Source organism: Corticium candelabrum, chromosome 11 (genome assembly GCF_963422355.1).
Source record: "Corticium candelabrum chromosome 11, ooCorCand1.1, whole genome shotgun sequence".
NCBI classification, from domain to species: domain Eukaryota; kingdom Metazoa; phylum Porifera; class Homoscleromorpha; order Homosclerophorida; family Plakinidae; genus Corticium; species Corticium candelabrum.
The window spans coordinates 4,879,997-4,900,126 of record NC_085095.1 but is presented as its reverse complement, the minus strand read 5'-3'; the positions used below and the strand labels follow the sequence as shown (position 1 = coordinate 4,900,126).

Sequence of the window (20,130 nt, the reverse complement as noted above, 5' to 3'; positions counted from 1 at the left end):
ATAGTTTTTTATGCAAATGAAGCTATATGGAATGCAGCACGTCTACGAAGTTTTTGCTAGACAAACAGGTGCTTGCTAATTCGCAGTCTATAGATCTATAGTCGCGTCTACATGTTTCTTGCGTGCACGTACTTTTCGAAACTGCGAATGTGTCTGAATGTACCTGCATGAACTATACTTTGCATGGATAAGTCTAGAAAATATAGTGCTGGTCCGACGCCATTCAAGCACGTTTCTGTATGTAAGAGGGCATTAGAGATATTAATTACTACAGGGGAAAGTCTAGTCATTAGCTCGATCGTGCTCAAACAGGACGTTCTATCCACAACGTGGTCCAATTCTGATTACTAACTTAGTTTCGAGTTCAAGGTACTCTAGCGAACAGAAAAAGATGAACGACTCACAAGCCAAGGAGGTTCATAGGGTGTGGCCTACGCCATGGCATGTAGCGATAACTCTGAGCCTATTTAATGCAGCGAAGCTGTCGACACCATAAAACCAGTAGTTGATGTCTCGTTGAGCTTTCCAACTGTCGCAGTATGTAGTACAATCAATAATCAAGTCAGTAAATCATGAAATGCGGATGCTTCGTCGCGTCTAGAGCTTCCAGATGAGCTTAACAATTTGATCAGTTCATGCAGTCAAAAGATGCAGAGACCAAAATGTTTTTGCTGCCAATCTCGAAAAACAAGCCAAACAGTAGTAAGACATCTCCAAAAGTACACCAAGAACTATGGGAGCGGTAGCCTCTATATATATATATATATATATATATATATATATATATATATATATATATATATATATATATGCAATAAATATAATTAGGCAGCGCAATTTTAATAGTTGCATGCGTGGGCTTGAGTCATTTTCGACTTGATAAGAGGCACATAACTATCTAGAGACAACTTGAGGTTGGCCTCTACTAGAAGATCTCCTCCTACTTCCCCCTCCCCATCAAGTGCAAGCAGCTTCTCTCCCACTCTCCCTTCTCATCACGCGCAGAAAACAGTCTGGAGTATGTACCGAGGCCTATGTAAGTACGATCCTCTACATGATCGAAAAATTCTAGAATCTGTCTACAATTGCGTCACTATCAGAGGCTCCCAGAGGTATATTTTTCAATTGACGAAGCCACTGACAACATCAATCTACGTAACAGCTGTCACTGTGTAATAACTTAATTAGTTAAATCTATCTAGCTAAAAAGTAACTCTAGAACTTTCAAAAGGACAATGATGGCAAGGTATCTAAGCAAATAAAGAGGTACATGCCCACAAACATTGATGATTCACACATAAAAACTCACTGCTTTTTGTATAATGTACATCCGGGCATTTGAGACTGGCAAAATCACGTGAGATGTCTCGGTGTCCACGCAACTTGCGACAACTCGTCTCCTCTAGTCGCCAGGAAGACGATGAATTTTTGAGAGAAAAGTTTGAAGTGTTGCGATCTCTAGCTCATGATGATCGTCAAGAGGCGGATATGCTGCGATCTCGCATTGACCAACAGTCAGAGCTCATTGCCATTCTCAGACAACGGTCTGATCAGAGCTATGAGCGCTATGAAAGTGTCTTGGATCTCGTAGCGGAATTGAGCGATGCCAAGGAGGCGTTGGAGCTCGAAGTAAGCAAGGAGAGAAAACAACGAGAAATCATTGAGCAGCGATTCAAGAACTTGAATGAGAATCACGTTCAGTTGATTTCTATTAAGGACGAATATAAATCAGAAAATGACACTTTGAGGGGAAACAACGAACGACTAAAGCGAGAGAACGAGTCACTATTCAATGAGATTGTTCAGGAAAAGGAGAGTCAACTGAGTGAGCTGCAAACCCGATTGAGGGAAGAGACGGAAAGATGCCATCATATGGAAAAGAAACAAGGCGAAGTTGAGCAAAAAACAGAGACAAGAGTGAAACAATTAGAGAAGACAATCAAAGACTTAGACCTGGAGTTGTCAGAAACAAACAAGTCGTTGATAGATAAAACTAGAGTAGTTCATGAAAGTAGCAAGAAATTTCAAGAGCAACTGGAAATGAAAGATGCTGTCATCAAACAACTTGAACGCGACAGAGATCAGATGACTGTCTTATCAATGGAAAGGGGAAAAGCAATTGAGGAATACCAACAGAGAGTAAGAAAACTTGAGGATGAAATACTAAATCTAAGAAAAGAACTTGAATCTTCTAAAGAACGATTTCAGACAGAAATGAACGAAGTTTCAAAAGATGCCAGAATCGTATTATTGACACAAAATGTGACAGAATTGGAGGAGAAACTTGAAGAAACAAAACGTGCATACGAGGCATACAAGAAACACACCTCTATGTTGCTGGCAAATGAGAAACAACTAAATGCGAAGTTGAGAAAGTTTACCTTATGAAATATAACCTTCATGAGGCCATAGTCTATGATCATATATTTTCAAATATACAAGTGCTATATATTACATACAATATGTAGATAGCATACATGTTTATAGGAGGGATAAATGGAGTGTGGCATTGGGTGTGAGTCCACACTGTTCTAGTGTGTCTTCTTCTTTGTTATACACCTTGTTGGGAAACGAAGTCCTGATGCAGTATGGTTTTACATTTCCAGACCTAAAGAAGAAAGAATGGTTACTACTAGTCTTAAAACTTTACTTACAGTCAATGCAGCACATGCTACATTATCTACTTGCTGGAACGCCTTGTTGACTCTAGCGGTGACAATTTATGACAATACTACACATAGATTTTTGACTATGTGTAGTGTACACATACTGACCTACAAGCATAGTATTTTTGTTGCTCCCACAACTGTCACAGCATCAATAAACCAAACCCATACATCTATGCATTCATTCAAGTCTTGCTGTTATCAAACTAACCCAACTGTCTATTGATACACTCATATACACGAGTATAAAAAGCAGGCTTCATAATTATATGACCATGAACAGTACTCATAAATCAGTACTACACACCTTTGTGAGTCTATGTATTGACGAAGAGTTTGAATCGTGTCACTAAATTTCAATTTCACAATGTATGTCTATATACGAATAGAATCACAACAGCACTTTGGTGTGATGACACAATGACAAATAACTCACCTTATCTCCTCCTTCTGACTTCACTCTCAATGTTGTAATGTCTTTGTCTGACAAGCGACCGTCTCTGATAGCTTGAACAGCAGGAGTATCAACCACAGATACTACTCCACTACCAGGTCGATGCTAGATCAGCAAAGACTACGAGTAGTACACAATCATGAATGACAACAATGTTTGTACAAACAGACCTTCAACTGCTGTGATATGTCTGATCGAATGTCAATTACTTTACCATTTTTCACAACTGATCTGGGAAGACGATCCAGAAAGTTGTCTACTGGTACTATTCCCCCTGTTCAAGCATACAGAATAGACAAACAATCACTTGAAATTTAGTGTCAAGTTTAAAAATAATTTCAGAGGCTGATGTCTTAGTGGCAACTCAGTACTAACCTATCTATTCATCATGAAGTCATTGATGCACTATATACAAACAGACAACAAATAACCAAACACACATTACAGACAAAAAGCCTTAGTTAATTAATTAACTGCATCTCAGTCAGGGGTCACTAAAACAATAGAAGAGTTATGATACTAAAAAAAATTCAATTTTGTTTAGTATAAACATTGTCTTTAATTAATACAAACTTAGTCAGTCATCAAAAAAGAATTTCTGGCTCTATGCAATGACTGCACTAGATACCAGATCACCAACAATACACTTCCACACAACTTCCAACCATGAAAATAGGTGTACTGTACTATACTCAGAAAATTGTAGTGGGTTCACCATTAATAACTTCCATATTATCTACACTAGTATTTGACAAAAAAATAAGATGCCAAACAGCCATAACATCCTTGCTTACAAAAGTCAGTCCAGACTCCTTGATAAACACTTCATAATTACCTGAGGCACGGAAGCACTAGAGACCAACTGACTCGACAACTCGCCACGCCTACTGCGCATGTGCTCATTACAAGACCAGACGCCGCCAATTATCTAAGTGTTGCAATGATGCACACACAATGATTATTGTAGATATGTCAACAACACAACACAAGCTGTTTAGCTAATTAGACATGTCTGTAGTGGTTAGCTAAGGATCCCGGATATATACAGGATGGTCGTGTTGGGGTTCGCACTAGAATGTTCTAGACGTTGCGTTGTGTGCTAGCTACAAGCCTTTAGTTGCGATTGTAACGGAAATACATTACAATTGGCGCTGCGAACAACTATGGTCTTGTGTTTTGGTTGGAGTGACTGTCAACTAGAATCTGTGCTAGTTCATATCAGGTTTGGGGCTCCAAGGATAAGCACTTGGGCAAGAAACTTCCCGTATAAACACTCAATTCTCAAGCCTGTCTTGACTATCACATGCCAGTGCGTAGGAGAACACATATGTAATTGTAGTACAAAGTACACATGTACATTACAGTGCAATACAAGTGTGTAGCGTAAACGCATACTGTATGCAGAACTGGTATGATGTTCACTAGACCCTACATTAAAGTGGTCTAGGATTCCAAAGATATAATGCGCGTTAGCTATCTCTATCTTCCAAACATTTCTAGAATCCAGACAATGGCTGGTCCCATACTGTCCGGATTAGGGATGTTTGAGTGTACAACATAATGTAATTGCAAACTGGCAGTCCTTAGGCCAGACCAATTAAGTTTCTTGATGCTCGGATTTGCTCGTCCAATTCTAAGCTTGACAGAATAAAAATAAATTTCATGAATTTTTTGCAATGACAGTATACTTGCCGTGAAAAGATTTGGTACATCCATAGTACCTATCAATGCTATGCAAGTGTGAACAATTAATGTAGTTTAGTGACTAGCTGTCACATGATTATTTCTTTTTGTTTCATTTCAGTCAATAGGTCTGCTTTTTATGTCTAAATACCATACGATTAGTATGTTTTGCAAGGTTAAATTTTTGCGATTTCCAACCTGCAGCTATTTATTATGCAATTTTAATTTTTGTAATTTCTAATGAATGAATGCCAGCCTTAAGTAGAACAGTATAATATTATGTTGCAAGTTCTAAATTGAAATCTCAAAACCAAAAATACCACAAACCATTCAAATCCTACGGCATCTGAGTATAAAAAATTAGGTTGACCTTCCCTTACTGAGAACAACAACCCACCATAATCTGTAGCTACTGTCTATTTAAAGAAGCACTGTCCAGATTACGTGCATGATCGAAGACACGCCCTTCTAGTGCGCGAGATAGACGGGAATGGGAGGCTGTGAGCCAAGAAATAGAGTGCCGTGTGTTCTGTTAGGCTGTCACTATACAGAATCTGAATGTGTAAATATGCAGATTGTATCAGTACTCTAGCTAGTGCTTGATGTGGTCATCACGTAGTTTACGTCTGCCATAATTGTTGCCTACGCACTATGGATGTGTGAAGATTAAACTACAGTCAATGCATTCTTTTCAGCTGTACATCTTGTGCACAGAAATACTGTCATGGCCCAGCGGCCCCGGCCCTTGCAGTTCTGCTTCCACTTGTGCACCATTGCGGAATACAATATTTCCACCATTTCTGTCCTGAATGCAATCTGAAGTGCACAAACAAACACCGTTGTGAACAACCCAAACTCGAGTTATGTTACGAGTCCAAAAATTCTGTGTGGTAAGAATGTAGAGTTTGTGGTAGAGTATTACATCCTATTGTTGTGCTAAGGAGATTTTGATTTCGTGTATACATTACATTTTTTCAATCCGGTATCTGAGGCACCAGCGCACGAAACATCTGGACAGTGCTCCTTTAGGAAGCAACATTACAATTTAATAATTAGCTGCGTGTTAAATATCAACAAGTTACTGATTAATTCTCAAAACACAAACATTTAAAATCTTTTATTCAATAAAACTGTTCACCTGGAGGTTCATTTGTCTCTTTTATCCCGTTAGTTTTCTTGCCTTCTGTTCTTAATTGACCAGTTGTGATTAGATGTGATGGCCCTGCTTCTCCACCTAGAACTTCGCCTGACCCAGGAAAAGCTGTCTCATGTCGTCTATCCCGAAATATCACCTCACGTTTGTCAGTCAGCTAGTGTATACATAACAGATATGATTAAGAGCATGAGAGCTTTTACCTGTGCAGCTTTCGAGGCAACAAATCATTCTCATAGCTGCACAACTGACTGCCAAACCGTGATTGGTACACCATCTGGATATCTGTCTTGCAACTCAGAGGGAAAATAACCATCCATAATGTCTTGAATAAAACGCTATAATAGTGTAAAACAAAAATCCATTTTAGAAAGGCAGCAAAAAAATACAAACCATATTTACATACAACAAAGAATACACAAACGCACTGAGCTGTCATTTGTTTGTATTAATAAAAACATATTAGCAACAAACATTAACATTACAACAGACAACAAACAACAAAACAAACAGACAGACACACAGACAAACAGACGGACAGACAGATGGTTAACTTCTGCCACCACTGATGGGGCTACAGCCTGTAGACACAAGGAAAAAAGAAGGCACGTTGTGCCAAAGAGACATACAGTAGAACCTCGCTAATCAGAGACTCGCTAATCTGAATTCTCACTAACCTGAATTACCGTTGGCAACCTGCCTTGCATACCCAGATCTTATTAGGCAGCCTGATCTGGTTTGCTGCTGCAGTAAAGCAGTCGTTTCCACAGCAAATGCGTGTATCTGACTATTTAAATCCTAACTGTTACAACATTTAGAAGTATGTAGTCATTGCAGCTGTGTCTTTCACCACAAACATAAAAATGTAGAGACATACATGAATGCGCCAGTGGTCTGGGTGTCCATGGAAAGGTCTGAACCTCTAAGGCTATCTGTTTCTCTTTATACGGCTCTGTATTTTGGTAATCCAAACAACTTCACTAATTCGAGGTTTTACTGCACTCAGGTGGTATGTCAGTTCAAGTAGTCCATTAGTGATGGAGCACTTCGCACAATAGGGAAAGCAGACTGAATCCTATCTTGATCAACTGTCAACAAGATCAGAGATGAATGTGGAAAACCAGACAGAGCAAAATATAAAGACTACCGGAGAAAGCGAATGGCCATCCAGCTTCAGAAAAACAATGCAAGAGTGTTCCTGAGGAAGACACCCAGCTTGGTCTTTGACTTATAAACTAGTTTTTGAACAGGAACCTTTACTCTACTTATAGGGTAACTGCAACGCAAAAATCAAAAAATTATTTATGTTGGAAATTGATAGTTCTAGTTGCATACATAGCAGGAAAATAGTTTTAGATTCTTAAGTTAAGTCTTCGCTGAGATATAGCAACTCAAAGTTGCTTCCGGTTGTGTGACGTCAAAGAGGTGAGACGCGTGTGCATCTGTAAAGTCAGCGGACTGTAAAGTGACTACATCTTCATATCCAAGGCAACGCTGCTAGGGTAGAAGCAACGGCAGCAACAGCGAGTCTTCTAAAGAGCCCTCTGGAGGTTTTTACGTGATGATACCGTTCCGTCATCGCATGAATCACAGGATGAAGAAGATCTGCTGGGAGCCATTATATAGTGATTAGACCACACAGGTTCGAGTTCAGCAACAGTGTCTCTAAAGCTTTGAGTTCACCTGCTGCCTTGGAAGCGGACGAGGAAGAGGACAGGCTACCCGATAGCCTGTCATCATCGCAAATACAAGTAGGAGTAGCAATCGTAATCAATGCACATCCGGGTAAGTAAACAACCATCACAGGTGCAGCTGCGGTCGTTGTGAGATGATGGATACGTATTCGTGTGGAGTGTGTGTGCGGTCAAAACGTATCTGAGGTTGTCTCAAATAATGACGCGATAATAATGTCGAATACTAGCAACAATAGTGGCACAGTGTACTGGTAAGTTCATGCAAAACTCTATTGCTGTGAGAAAGAGAACAAAAATGAGTTGAAGTTCGTACGTTGAAGTCACGTTGACACAAGGTTTGACTTCACTGTACAGTAAACTGTAATGCATACGACTGCATTCACTACACATGATGATCAAGAGGCGAGTCTATATCTATAGTCATCAAGAGTCTGACCTCTCCTAGCCATTTGCAGTACTTTTAGTCCTGCACGAGAGTCTTCCTTACCCTCTCGCTTCTCAAATACGGCTCTCCTTGTCTTTTGCAAAGGTTCCAGAGTGCTGCAACCTTGAAGTGTTGAGGCAGGTAGTTGGAAAATGGTGGCCTCAATTTCGCTCTGCTACAACCCAGACCAAGCTCTTGAATAGACCTGGCTGTACGTATCTCGAAGTAGTCAAGCTAAAAGTGGCTACTACAGACTCCTGTCCACTCAGTAGGACGCAATTGTCCTCCGTATTTGCAATTCCCACTTTTTTCTTAGCTTGGGGATCTTCGGAAATCGAAACACGATTGCCTATGACTTGCATGAATTGGTGCATCCTGCAGCCACGCAACACCAAACCATTCTTTCACCACAGCTTCCTTTGTTTACAATACATGATAGCGTGGAGTCTCCCCTCTGTGACGTCACACTACACCACGCCCATTATAACGCATTACCAGAACTTGAAGAACCAGAAGCAACTTTGACCTGCTATATCTCAGCAAAAACGTCATGTATGCAACTAGAACTATCAATTTCAAACAAAAAAGTATTTTGATTTTGCTTTGCAGCTATCCTTTAATTTACATGTCGTAAATAGCAGACAGAGTAAAACTAAAACGTTAGGAGCTGACAAAAGCTGCCTGGAGGCTCAGTAGTCAACGTCGTCCAACTGGTAACGGAAAATTTTGGATCATGGCGAGAAGAAACAAGAAAATCTTTGCGGAAACTGGCAGCCTTTTCATCACATGAAGCAGGAAGACCTAATGCTGCAGAACTTTTAGAGTTTGGAGGAAAATTTTCCATGCAATTACAGAAGTGTAATGCTCAAGTTGTATCAAAGAAACTTAACATGTTGTGTGGTGGGTCTGAGAGGCCTGACTTTCTCAGCACCCAATTTTTTCCTCATTAGATTTAGTAATATGTGTTTTAGTTGGCTGTAATGTTAGCTTTTCAATTAACATTAGTCTAGCTACACTGTAGTTCTTTGCAGAATTTGAAACTTACATATAGATATTACATTTTGTTACACGAACAACTGTCTATCACACGATGAACAGTGAAAAGAATCGCTACTACCACGCACGGCCTCATAGTACAAATCTCAAGTGCGCAATTGAAAACTCTTCAAAATCTCTAACTTGGGACAAAAATTTTAAAGGCCAACGTTCATATTTCTCTTCAATATGAGTCTACTAACGTTTTAAAAGCAAAGAATTAAAGTAGCACAAGGGGTGCAACAATCATCACGTTTTAGAGGACTTGTTAAATTTAGATCATAGACTACATCCATCCACTGTGCTAGCGCTTTGCAGTTTCGAGACAATCAGCACGTGGCAATCATGCAGAGCATGAAGTATGCAGGTGTTATGCTCGTGACCCATACATCACATGACTACTTATTATATATAAATAATGTCACTAGGCTTGCACCAGTGGTGTCGCCACGCTGCATACATAAGAGACACAACCAGCTACACCTCTAACGACGCTGTCTATGCTGTTGGTGTGCAGTTTCAAAAGAGTAGAGCGATTGCCTGCTGTAGCAACGATAAGGACTAGGACGACTATGAAGAAACTCAGGTGGCCGGGCATATGAGTATCACCACTTATCATATTGTCGGATGACTGGTTTTGATCAGCAAATTTCAAATGTCTGACTGTTATAACCTGCACTGAGACAGACACAGACAGACAAACAGACAGACAGACAGACGGACAGACATTGCAGGCATACACACAGATGGCCAGGAAGTCAAGCATGCAAGCATGCACCCATGCAGAAAAAGTCATCAAAATAAAGACATGCATAAGCCACTACACAAAGAACAAACCTGAGACAATGGATCACTGTAAGGTCGAAAAGGACCAGAGAACAGTAGGAACCCATTCTGGTATACTGTCAAAGGAATGGGGTCTAGAAACTGAACCACACTTTCAACTAATGATATTTGTCACCAAGAGACAGCAAATTACCTTTAGTTTAGCGCCAGTGACAGTGTGAGAAATTCTTGCTTCATCTTCACCTGCCAATACATTTAATTCCTGCAAAAACATCATGCAAGCATTATTCTAAAGAAAGAACTCGCACGAAAATGCAAGTACATGACATTCTTTCTAGTGATATACTGCTAACTGCTTTGATTCTATTAGTATCTTTCTTTGCTAATAAACCTCTTTCAAATAAAGAAATTGAGAGCTTCCAACTCGGAGACCAGTCACCTTAGAGTGATGGCAACAAACGAATAGCTTACTTTCTCATGGATGCTGCCATACATAGTTTCATTGGTTCTAACAACAAGAACAGAGATTGCACTTGTTAGAATAGAGATTGCACATATAGCGTTCCCTTTTATTCCTTGCCTCTTAGAAATCAAGATCTACTAAACCAGCAGCTGATGAAGCGTCGATTACAAAATCCTCCCATCATATTATGCACTCCAAGTCTATCACGCACACGGCATGTCTATAGTCTTCCTCTACATCTGAATCAAGTTCAGTAAACGTTTCCAAATTTGAGCTATCCTCATCATCGTGACACTTTGCTTTACAGCCATTGAAAAGTAGGGCCATGACAAGGCTGACAAATACTTGTAAACAAAAAAGTACACTATCCATTCATCATCATCATCTCTCCATGGTGACATGCCCAAAATTGTCTCTGTTTTAAAAAAATGTTTTATTACCAAAGAAAGAGTAGGACTACTAATAGAATCAGGGCAGCTAGTAAGATACAAAACTCTCACCTTCAGATTTGTCACAATTTTATTGAAATGAACAGTAAACATATCATGGCAAACAGACGTGTCTAAAGGAAATACACATAAACAAACATATTAGCAATACTCTTAGTACAGGCATTTTGTGACAAATTTTGAGTCAACCTTAAACTAATTGCAACACAAACTTTTTTAAGTGTTTCTTATACAGAAAAGTGTCCTCTATAACATACTAAAAGTCTTAAAGGGTAACTGACATGAAAAAATCAAAAATTATTTTATTGCATTTTTCGTTAGTTCTTAACGTTTGTATGCCCAAAAAATTAAAACTTAATTTTTGAAGCTATATTCATGAAGATATTGAGGTGCAAAGTTGCCTCCGGATGTTTAGTAGGCGTACACCTGCCGTGACATCACAAGAGAAATGAAAGTGGTTAGAGAGCATGCGGGCAATAGTAAAGTCCTACGAGAAAGTGAACGTCTGGTTGTCTGCTGGCTGCAGCAATGCGTGCAGAAAGGAAGTGTGGCTCTGATTCGCTTCTCCAACAATGCCAAGACATGAAAGTAATGGGCAACGCTAGTGAAACAAGCGAGAAATCGATGGGATGGGCCAACCACACGTTCAGACCCGTTTAGTGCGTATTCTCAGCCAGAATGTTTCGAAACGGAGGATTACGTTAGTAGGAGGTTTTGGGGTTTACCCCAAGGTAAAAAGAAACTGAAGCCTGAAGCAGCAAGCTGCGCTGGCGATTTATGCTAGATGAAGCCTTGCAACATGATAATGTGAGAAAGTCAACAAATATAGAAGAGGAGAAAAAGCTGAAAAAACGAATAAGAAATGAAGGGTAAGTCCTGTAAAATTCTACGATCGACAGAGTTGCTTGTGACTAATTTCTACCTACTGCTAGAGCGTGAAAGTAAGTTTGAACCGAAGAGATGAGCTTCTCTTGATGTTGGTGTGGATTACGTCGACAATCCTGAAGAAGCTGATCAGTGGCCTAGTGTTAGTCCTGGACTCCAGTACATAGCATTCGCAGGTATATGAGTGCACTTTTTTCATTCCTTACTGTTGGTTGCAATGCCAATTGTTGTTGTTGTTATTGTTGTTGGTAGTGGTGGTGTGTTTCTGGTTGCTTAGAATTACTGTCTATGTACTTACAATGTCTTGGCAAAATGGCTCTTTTTAGTTTCTGTTGTACTTCACACAGTAGCTTTGTTATTTAAAAATGCTAGCACACATGCAATACAATTTCAAGTTATTTATAAAAGTAATGTTGCTTTTACAGATTGTTGTTGGCTGCTTTGTATAAAATGGAAATTCCATGAGGTCACAATTTAAACGTCAGAAGACACTATGAGGCATTATCGAGTATCTCAAGTAAAAGAAAGCCATCAATAATTATATGGTTAGGTTTTGTCGTGTGAAACATAATTGTCACTGGAACTACCAGTGAATGGTGTTATTCTTGTTTGTAGGTTGTGAGAGTTGATTGAAACTTCTGAAGATTGTAATCAATTATCAACAATCCTCCCACCCATCCTTTTACAGCAGTTTCCAACATCCTCATAAATTAGAGTCGGTTTAATTAATTAAGAGAGATTTCATAATCTTGTTTGCTCTGACCATGGGCAATTGACTAATTCTCAAATATTCGTTTGTTTAAAATGAAAAAGGTGAGAAGAAGCCAGTTAGATCTGGATTTCTGATATCAATTCAAGATTCAATTAATTAGTGAGTATGGATGACAGTACAACTCATGTTCTCTCCAACCCAGATCCAGAACACGGAGTCTTGTGAGTTGATGATTTCTACATGACTTACCCTTCATTTCTTACATTTCTTTCAGCCTTTTCTCCCCTTCTGTATTTGTTGACTTTCTCACATCGTCACGTTGCAATCCTCTCAATGGCTTCCTAGTACACAAATCACCAGCGCAGCTTGATGCTTCAGGCTTCAGTCACCTTTTACCTTGGGTAATAGCCCAAAGCCTCACAGTAAGTGACTCACTAACGTTATCCTCCGTTTCGAAACATTCCGGCTGAGAATACGCACTAGACGGGTCTGAACGAGCGGTTGGTCCATCCCACCGATTTCTTGCTTGTTTCCTCGCGCTGCTCATTTCTTTGACATCTTGGTATTACTGGAGAAGTAAATCAAAGCCATGCTTTCTTTCTGAGCACATTACTGCAGCCAGCAGGCAACCAGAGGTGTACTATCTCGTCAGACATTTTCTATTGCCAGCATGCGCTCTAGCCACTTCCGTTCCTCTTGTGACGTCACGGCGGGTACGCTTACGCCTCGATATCTTCACAAATGTAGCTTCAAAAATTAAACTTTTAATTTTGGGGGCATAAGAACATTAAGAACAAACGAAAAATGCAATAAAATAATTTTTGATTTTTTCATGTCTGTTACCCTCTAAGGAATATCTGCAGGGGAAAGTGTCAAAAAGTGGTCATACGCTAACATACTTGTTGCCGATTCTACACCATCTTTTATCGTATATATACCAATGTTTTTGTGAAATTGTAAATGTGTTTGAACTTTCTGTATTTTTTTCAACTACTTACCTGTAAAGGCTATAAAGTATAATAAGTAAATAACGGATTTATGAGATGTAATAGTTACTATAGTGAATAATTATTATTTATTCAATCAATGTTATTGTTTTAGTCATCATCATCATCCTCATCCTCATCCTCATCCTCATCCTCATCATCATCCTCCTCCTCATCAACATCACCACCTTCATATGTCAGCCGGTCTGAGTTTATACAGCCAGATCTTCTGCAGTTGCCACAGGCAGGGGGGCATTTCACATTGTGCTTCTTGCATGTACACCTCAATGTACTGCAATCAGTCTGACAATTACACCTTATCATACGTAGGAGCTCATCAGGAGCTGGAAGCAAGTCAGTCTGAACTGGCTTAAGTCCTTCTTCACTCTCTCCACCCTCATTCTACTGCCGTAAGTTCAACCCCAGAACCTTTCCATTGTTGTATCTGAAAGTATACACGGAGACTGTGGTACTTTGCTGCAGCTGAAGTGGGTGGCAGAGTCTGTGGTTGAATATATGAGATGTTTTGGTAGCCACCTTCTCGCAGGAACGCGTATAACGCAGCGAATCAAGTCATTCTGCAGGTTTCCCATTGTACAAACAAACCAATGCTTGCAATCCTGCAACAATAACATCTTCGGGGGAAGCTGACTGTGCATCGAACACTTTAGCTTGCTCTCGAAAGTGTATACTTGATTTGAACTTCTTAAGGGAAGTTCCTTTTCCAATACCACACAGGTGGGAGGTTGTATTACATCCAAGGACGGCATGCAGAAGAGCATGTGAGTGCATATTTCAGGACCTAGCTGTTCCACACGCACGGATTCTTTGTGCTCTCCTTTGGCTCTGGTTGGAAAAACACTGTGAGAGTCCAAGCTTGAGTGATAGCACAACAAGATAAGAAGGTCTGTGTCATCACCAACCAGGATAGTGGTCGACATTGTGGCAGACTCCACTGATTTTTGTACAATTAGCAAATCAGCATCCCCTGGAGCATGATGCACTTTGCAGTTGTTCATCTCTAGTTGATCTCCAAGCATTTTGATGAACTGCTGCTTGTTGGACTTGTTGGCCAAAACTTAGCCTTCGACATTGTAAGCTGCATATTGCTGGTAAATGCTACAGTTACTCCAGCATGCCCTTTGTTCGTCTTTCATGTGTTGTGTCTCTGTGGATTTGCCACTGTAGCCATCAAACACGACAACTGCTTCCCCATACTTTTTTTAGACATACCTTGCATACACTGAGCATATCTCTTGGTATGTTGCCCCTCGCATCCATGGGATGCGCTGAATGAGTGCACCGCCATCCAGTACATACTGGACCTCTCCAGTTATCTCAGAAACGTCTGAAGCCAATAGGCTCCAGATGGCATTTGCCAGTACTGGCTTCTGTGGCTCCCGAAGCAGTAGTGATAAGTCAAAGAGGACTGGTGGATAACTGCATAGCTCATATACCTGAAGACATCTTCAAACTTGTCAGTTGCCTTTGCAGCAATTATCGTGAGTTTCTGGAAAAGTTGTGGGTCAATCTACACTGCAATGCCATCAACCTTGACTGCATTCTTTGTGTCTAGAGTGATGACTTGGTCTTTCTTCTTGAAATTATACTCTGCAGCAGTCTTTCCCTTCATGCTAACCAGAATTGCATTTCCAACATCTTTTGCCTGGTCAACATTGACGGTTCTGTGTGCATGTACTCCTGTAGAGATGCTTCGTAGACTGGTGTCGGAAGTGAAGGGGTTCATATCTCGAAGATACTTGAGAATTTTGTGGGTGTATCTTTCCAGTCACGAGCTTGTCTAGCCTTGGTTATATCTTTGTTTTGCTCTCCTGTGTTGTAGCTAACCCCAGTCAGCCTTTGCATGGCACAGTTCACATCAGCACAAGCTGGCTTGGACAACAACCATGTCAGGTGTTGCTGATCAGTCATCCCTCGTTTCCTTGTGAGACCCCCGCTGGTCTTCAGGCTTCTCATGAGCACCTGTTCGATGATGAGATCCAAGGACAAGCCAGCCCAATAACGATCACTTCGTCTCACCATATGGAGATCTTCTCAAAAATGTTGATACACATCTGGATGCTCATTGTGGAGATTAGACATTCGCTGCAGATATATCCATGCAGATTTTGTGTAGTGGTTGTGTCCACATGTGGCCAAGTAAGGGAGCATTTCTGAAGCAGTTTGGAGATACAATTCCCTGTTGCCAGTATACACTCTGCCCAGACATACTTGCAAAGTATATCAACCATATGCATGTACTGCAACCAAAGTGTAGCAGTCTTAGATGGCTTCAGGAATTTGGTTTCTCTCTGAAGAGCATCACCGATTCTGGTTATCACACCAGACTGGCAAACTTGATCTGCAGACATTGAACCTTGCATCACCTTCTCATAGAGAACAGCAGCTTCATCCAGGTCTGGATGTCTAGCAGACTTCTCGTGTGATGAAGTTGTAGCTTCTAACAACTCTTCTGTTTCCACATTCCTGATCATCTGAACTTCCGGGTAAAGGCACATTAGATGTTTAGGCCAGCACCAAGGCACTGAGAACTGCATCAACAATAAGATACAATATGATACAGTCTTCAGACACCACTAACGCGTCCAATGCCACATTGACAAATCTAAAATTCACGGGTATACGGGACCTTGACGCCAGCTACTAGCCGTAATTTCGGACATGGTCTGAAAAAGTGAGTAATGGAGAAGCCAAAAGGGTAGACTGTTTCAGAGAGATAATCGTAACCTTGCCAGAGCGGTTACTACATGAGAACACGGCGATAGTCTGGAAACGACGACGTTTTCAATCACATTCTAGCCTAATCGCCGACGGAGAAGCCTTGAACAAGTCTCGAATGAAGTATTTGTTCTTCACTATAGTGTTTCTACAGTACCCAATGCGATATACGTGTTTCAGAAGAACTGTGAGTTAGACAAAGAGATAGTTTGGAGGTCGCGTGATTTGAATGCTACCAGAGATGATACGCTCACTTCCCCTCAAAGAATTTACTAAGATTTTTAGAATGTTATAGAGCACACTTTTCTGTGTAGGAAACAGTTGAGAGAGTTTATGCTGAAAGTAGTTTAAGGTCAAACCATAAAGTGCCTGTACTATCTATGACGATAGAGCAAGTGATACAACTTCGCCACTTAGACAGTCAATATAGAACAGCAATACATCCACGATTTGGTCAAAAAACAAGATAAAGGCTTAACATTAAATAAATAAACATGTAAATTAACGTCAAATATAAGTTTTTGTTACGAAGGTTCTACATGACACAGTCAACATTAGACAGCAGTAAATCCCAGATTTGGTCAAAAATAAGATATAAAGCTTAATAACATTAAATGTTTTTGTGAAAAATGATACAAAGGAACAAAGCACTTGACATTTGATTGTTGCTGCCAAACACCACACTTGTAATCTGTAACTGAACATTTGCAACATAGCTGCATTACCATTTCCTTTCTCAGTTGCACCCAATAACAAATTCAATGAACAAAGCAATCACGAACTTATAGAGTACCTTTACCTCTCCCAAAAAGAGAAGGGTAATGGCAGTGCCATAATTTGAATAATACAGTAGAACAGTACTAAACTTTCAGAGTTGGACTTAGGCTGTGTCTCCATTGGCTGCACTCTTTAAATTAACTAGTTTAACATGAAACGTGTTTAGAATCTAAACATGTTTAGTTAGGGATATCCACAATCTCAACATCAGTATCCAAGACTTCATTGCAGCGCCGAAATTCTTTTCACCACTATGTCAAAGGATGCATGAGTAAAAGCATCAGATGATGATTTGGAAAAAACTCTCTCCCTCTTCGGACTCTGCAACATCTTACGCAGTTTCTGATTTTGTCTATTTCAAGTATCCTCCAAAAAAGCACTGCAAAGGCACTACGAAGTTAGGATCCACCTTCATGCAACCATCATGTGACCGTTAAACCTAAACAACTGAGCTAAACTACCTATGAACTGGGTTTAGCAAAAGCTGTTTAGGTTTACATTTAAACGAGTTTAATGCTAGTGGAGATGTGTTCAATCATAAAAATGTTTGGGATAAAAAACATGCTTAGGACGTAATGGAGACGCGTCCTTAGTATGTCACAGTTATAATTATGATGACAGGTAGTAGACAAATTATAGTCAGTCCTGCAAAGTCACTGAGCATATTTATAATAAAACTAGCTCACCATCCCGTTTTCCGCACGGGCAGATTATAGATATGAATATCACTAATGGTTAGTAAATTTCTATTATTACTAGCTGTCATTAATTAACTAATTTATTGTATGCATTCATGAAGTATATCACCCCGTTCTAATATATTCTAAAGTGTATCTCTGATGAGTTCTCCTATAGAATTCTGTACAGAGATATTTAACCCGTTCAGTGATATCCCATTCTGAGAACGATTATCTTAAAGTAGAATATATCCCATTGCAGATCCCGTTCTTTGCCAGGGCTGATTGCATTATTGATTGCTAGTTATATCTAATTGAAGACAACTAAACTTCCAAGACCCAGACATATGCAAAAATATCTTGCCTTTTCGACATCCCAGCACTAAATGACACATACTGTCCAATGTCAGTAACAGTCAGTTTAAATTTGGTGCAGATCTGATGGGCCATTGCAGAGAATTTCGTACAAGAGTGCAGGCGGTTTTGATTGGCCTTGACGTCACAGATCACGGAGTCTAGCAAACATTCGCAATGATTCACTTTGCTCTAAACGCCAAAAGAAACTCGCCTGTACATGGTTCTATGCATTGTACAGTTTGTAACACATTAAGAAACCTTATTCCGTTTTTGGTGCAGTTTTCAAGATTTCTAACGAGTCTATCGTGACGTCGTCAGAATTTGACATAAGAGGACAGAGGTCAAAACGAAATTAATTGCATGTATGCAGGACCTACATCAACAAAGGACTAGTTCGAGGTCGTGTTGTCACTTCAAAGACGTTGCTGCCATTACGGGAAACAGGCATATTGAACAGGGCAGGTCTTCAAAGCTTTTACACGGGCAAACAAAGGGTAGTCGTTTTTCAAGACCCGAATGTGCACAAAAAATATCTTGCTTTCATGAACACTGCCTGCAATAATCGACACACTCCAGAACGGGCAATTTAAATTATGTGGAAATCCGATATGCCATTACAGAGATATCTGCGCGCGAGCAGATGTGGGTTCCATCGGCAGAAAATCCCGTTGTTGCAGGAGAAGTCCAGAAAACAACGACAGCTTCACTTTAGACCTGTATGGATTCGGCGTGCGCAAGCAAAATTCGGTGGTGCTTCAACTCACCGATAAGGAGATATGCAAGTACATAAACACAAACACACACACACACACACAAACGCGTGCGCGCGCGCGCGCAAGAGAGAGAGAGAGAGAGAGAGAGAGAGTTTCACAAGCGACGCCTTACAGCCCATGCCTCTCAGTTATGCAATTCCCCAAACGTTATACCTGTAATCAATTTAACATGTCTGACAACTTTCCCTTCATGCAGGAAACCATAAAACCATCCATGTGACCACACAGTCCCAATAATCTAGGTGTTAACTGTTTGCTCTAAGAAAGGCACCATTGCTTTCCATACCCACCCAACCACGAGCAACCTCAGGCACTGATAAACATTGCCAACTGAGTTGATGCAATGTAATCAATAAATTCAGCCAACACCAAATGCTTGAATATGAACCAGCCCATCTGCAACAAACCAAAAGTCTGCAATATTATGCACTCATTTTGCAAGATGGTTCAATTAAGGTTGGTTCACACTACCAATGCTGACGTCAAGATTGACATCAATATACCAGTAATATCCTGAAATTGGTGTTAAGGTCAATGTTGCCTTAGCATGGCTCCTTGACACATTTATGTGACAAGTGATCTGATGTCATCAACAAAACCAATAACGTAGTAATTCCTGTACTCCTGTTGTGTCAGATATGCTAAAACCAGCACATAACTCAATACTGCAACTATGGGTAGGAAGAATCTTCTCGAACAACAACAGCTAACACCAGCTTCTACAAGAATATTAATTTAACAATCCATACAAATCGTTTTCACTACTTTAAAATGTCCAAAACAATCATTTTAAAACTTAATTGAACCCATTGAGAATCCAACATGTGTTTCTAATTTGCTGAATAAGACCACACACACACACAAAACACACACACAAAACACACACACACACACACACACACACACACACACACACACACACACACACACACACATGCACGCACCCACCAATGCACGCACGCATGCACACACGCACGCACGCACCCACGCACCCACACACACTGTCCAATGCTTGTGATTGATGTGTAGTATGCAATAATTGCACAAGAATAGAATTTGATTAAAATCCAGCATCAAGCATGTTCTCAATATTAACATGATTGAAGCTGCGTTAGAGTCATGGCAAATAGTTGACATTGACGTCAACATCAATATTGTAAACCAACTTTCAACTTCAATTCCTGGATGAATTCATTCCATGACTCCCAAGATAAATAACACTTCTTGCACTTGTCTCCGCTTGCATGCATATATGCAAATATACTATGCACTAGGTTGCACCTCTCAAATAGCTCCTGAAACTGATGACAGTCACCTCACATCTCTTGTATTATCTGATGACACGACACCACTCATTTGCAAGAAAACCAGACCACAGGATATCCCACCATATAGGTTAGCAGCAGCTGTAAAGTGA

At 40.2% G+C, this 20,130-nt stretch overlaps 2 protein-coding genes across 4 annotated transcripts; one reads left to right on the top strand and one right to left on the bottom strand.

Annotated features, from left to right (window-relative positions):
* Nucleotides 1-1,094: 1,094 nt before the first annotated feature.
* On the top strand, nt 1,095-2,463 carry LOC134186611 (coiled-coil domain-containing protein 89-like). The gene has a single exon (XM_062654608.1). The coding sequence runs from the start codon at nt 1,363-1,365 to the stop codon at nt 2,386-2,388; it is 1,026 nt and encodes a 341-aa protein (XP_062510592.1). The 5' UTR covers nt 1,095-1,362; the 3' UTR covers nt 2,389-2,463.
* On the bottom strand, nt 2,383-20,105 carry LOC134186612 (UBX domain-containing protein 11-like). 3 transcript variants are annotated; one of them, XM_062654609.1, is made up of 10 exons: nt 19,880-20,094; nt 10,859-10,920; nt 10,089-10,157; nt 9,947-10,036; nt 6,217-6,294; nt 5,942-6,113; nt 3,291-3,394; nt 3,103-3,225; nt 2,974-3,041; nt 2,383-2,608 (listed from the first exon to the last, which is right to left on the bottom strand). In XM_062654609.1, exons 2-10 carry the CDS (start codon nt 10,898-10,900, stop codon nt 2,482-2,484), a joined length of 873 nt encoding a protein of 290 aa, XP_062510593.1. In that variant the 5' UTR covers nt 10,901-10,920; nt 19,880-20,094; the 3' UTR covers nt 2,383-2,481. The 3 variants fall into 3 exon arrangements, with proteins under 3 accessions (XP_062510593.1, XP_062510594.1, XP_062510595.1); XM_062654610.1 differs by lacking the exon at nt 19,880-20,094 and adding an exon at nt 12,668-12,686; XM_062654611.1 differs by lacking the exon at nt 2,974-3,041 and having other exon boundaries at nt 2,412-2,608; nt 19,880-20,105.
* Nucleotides 20,106-20,130: the final 25 nt, after the last annotated feature.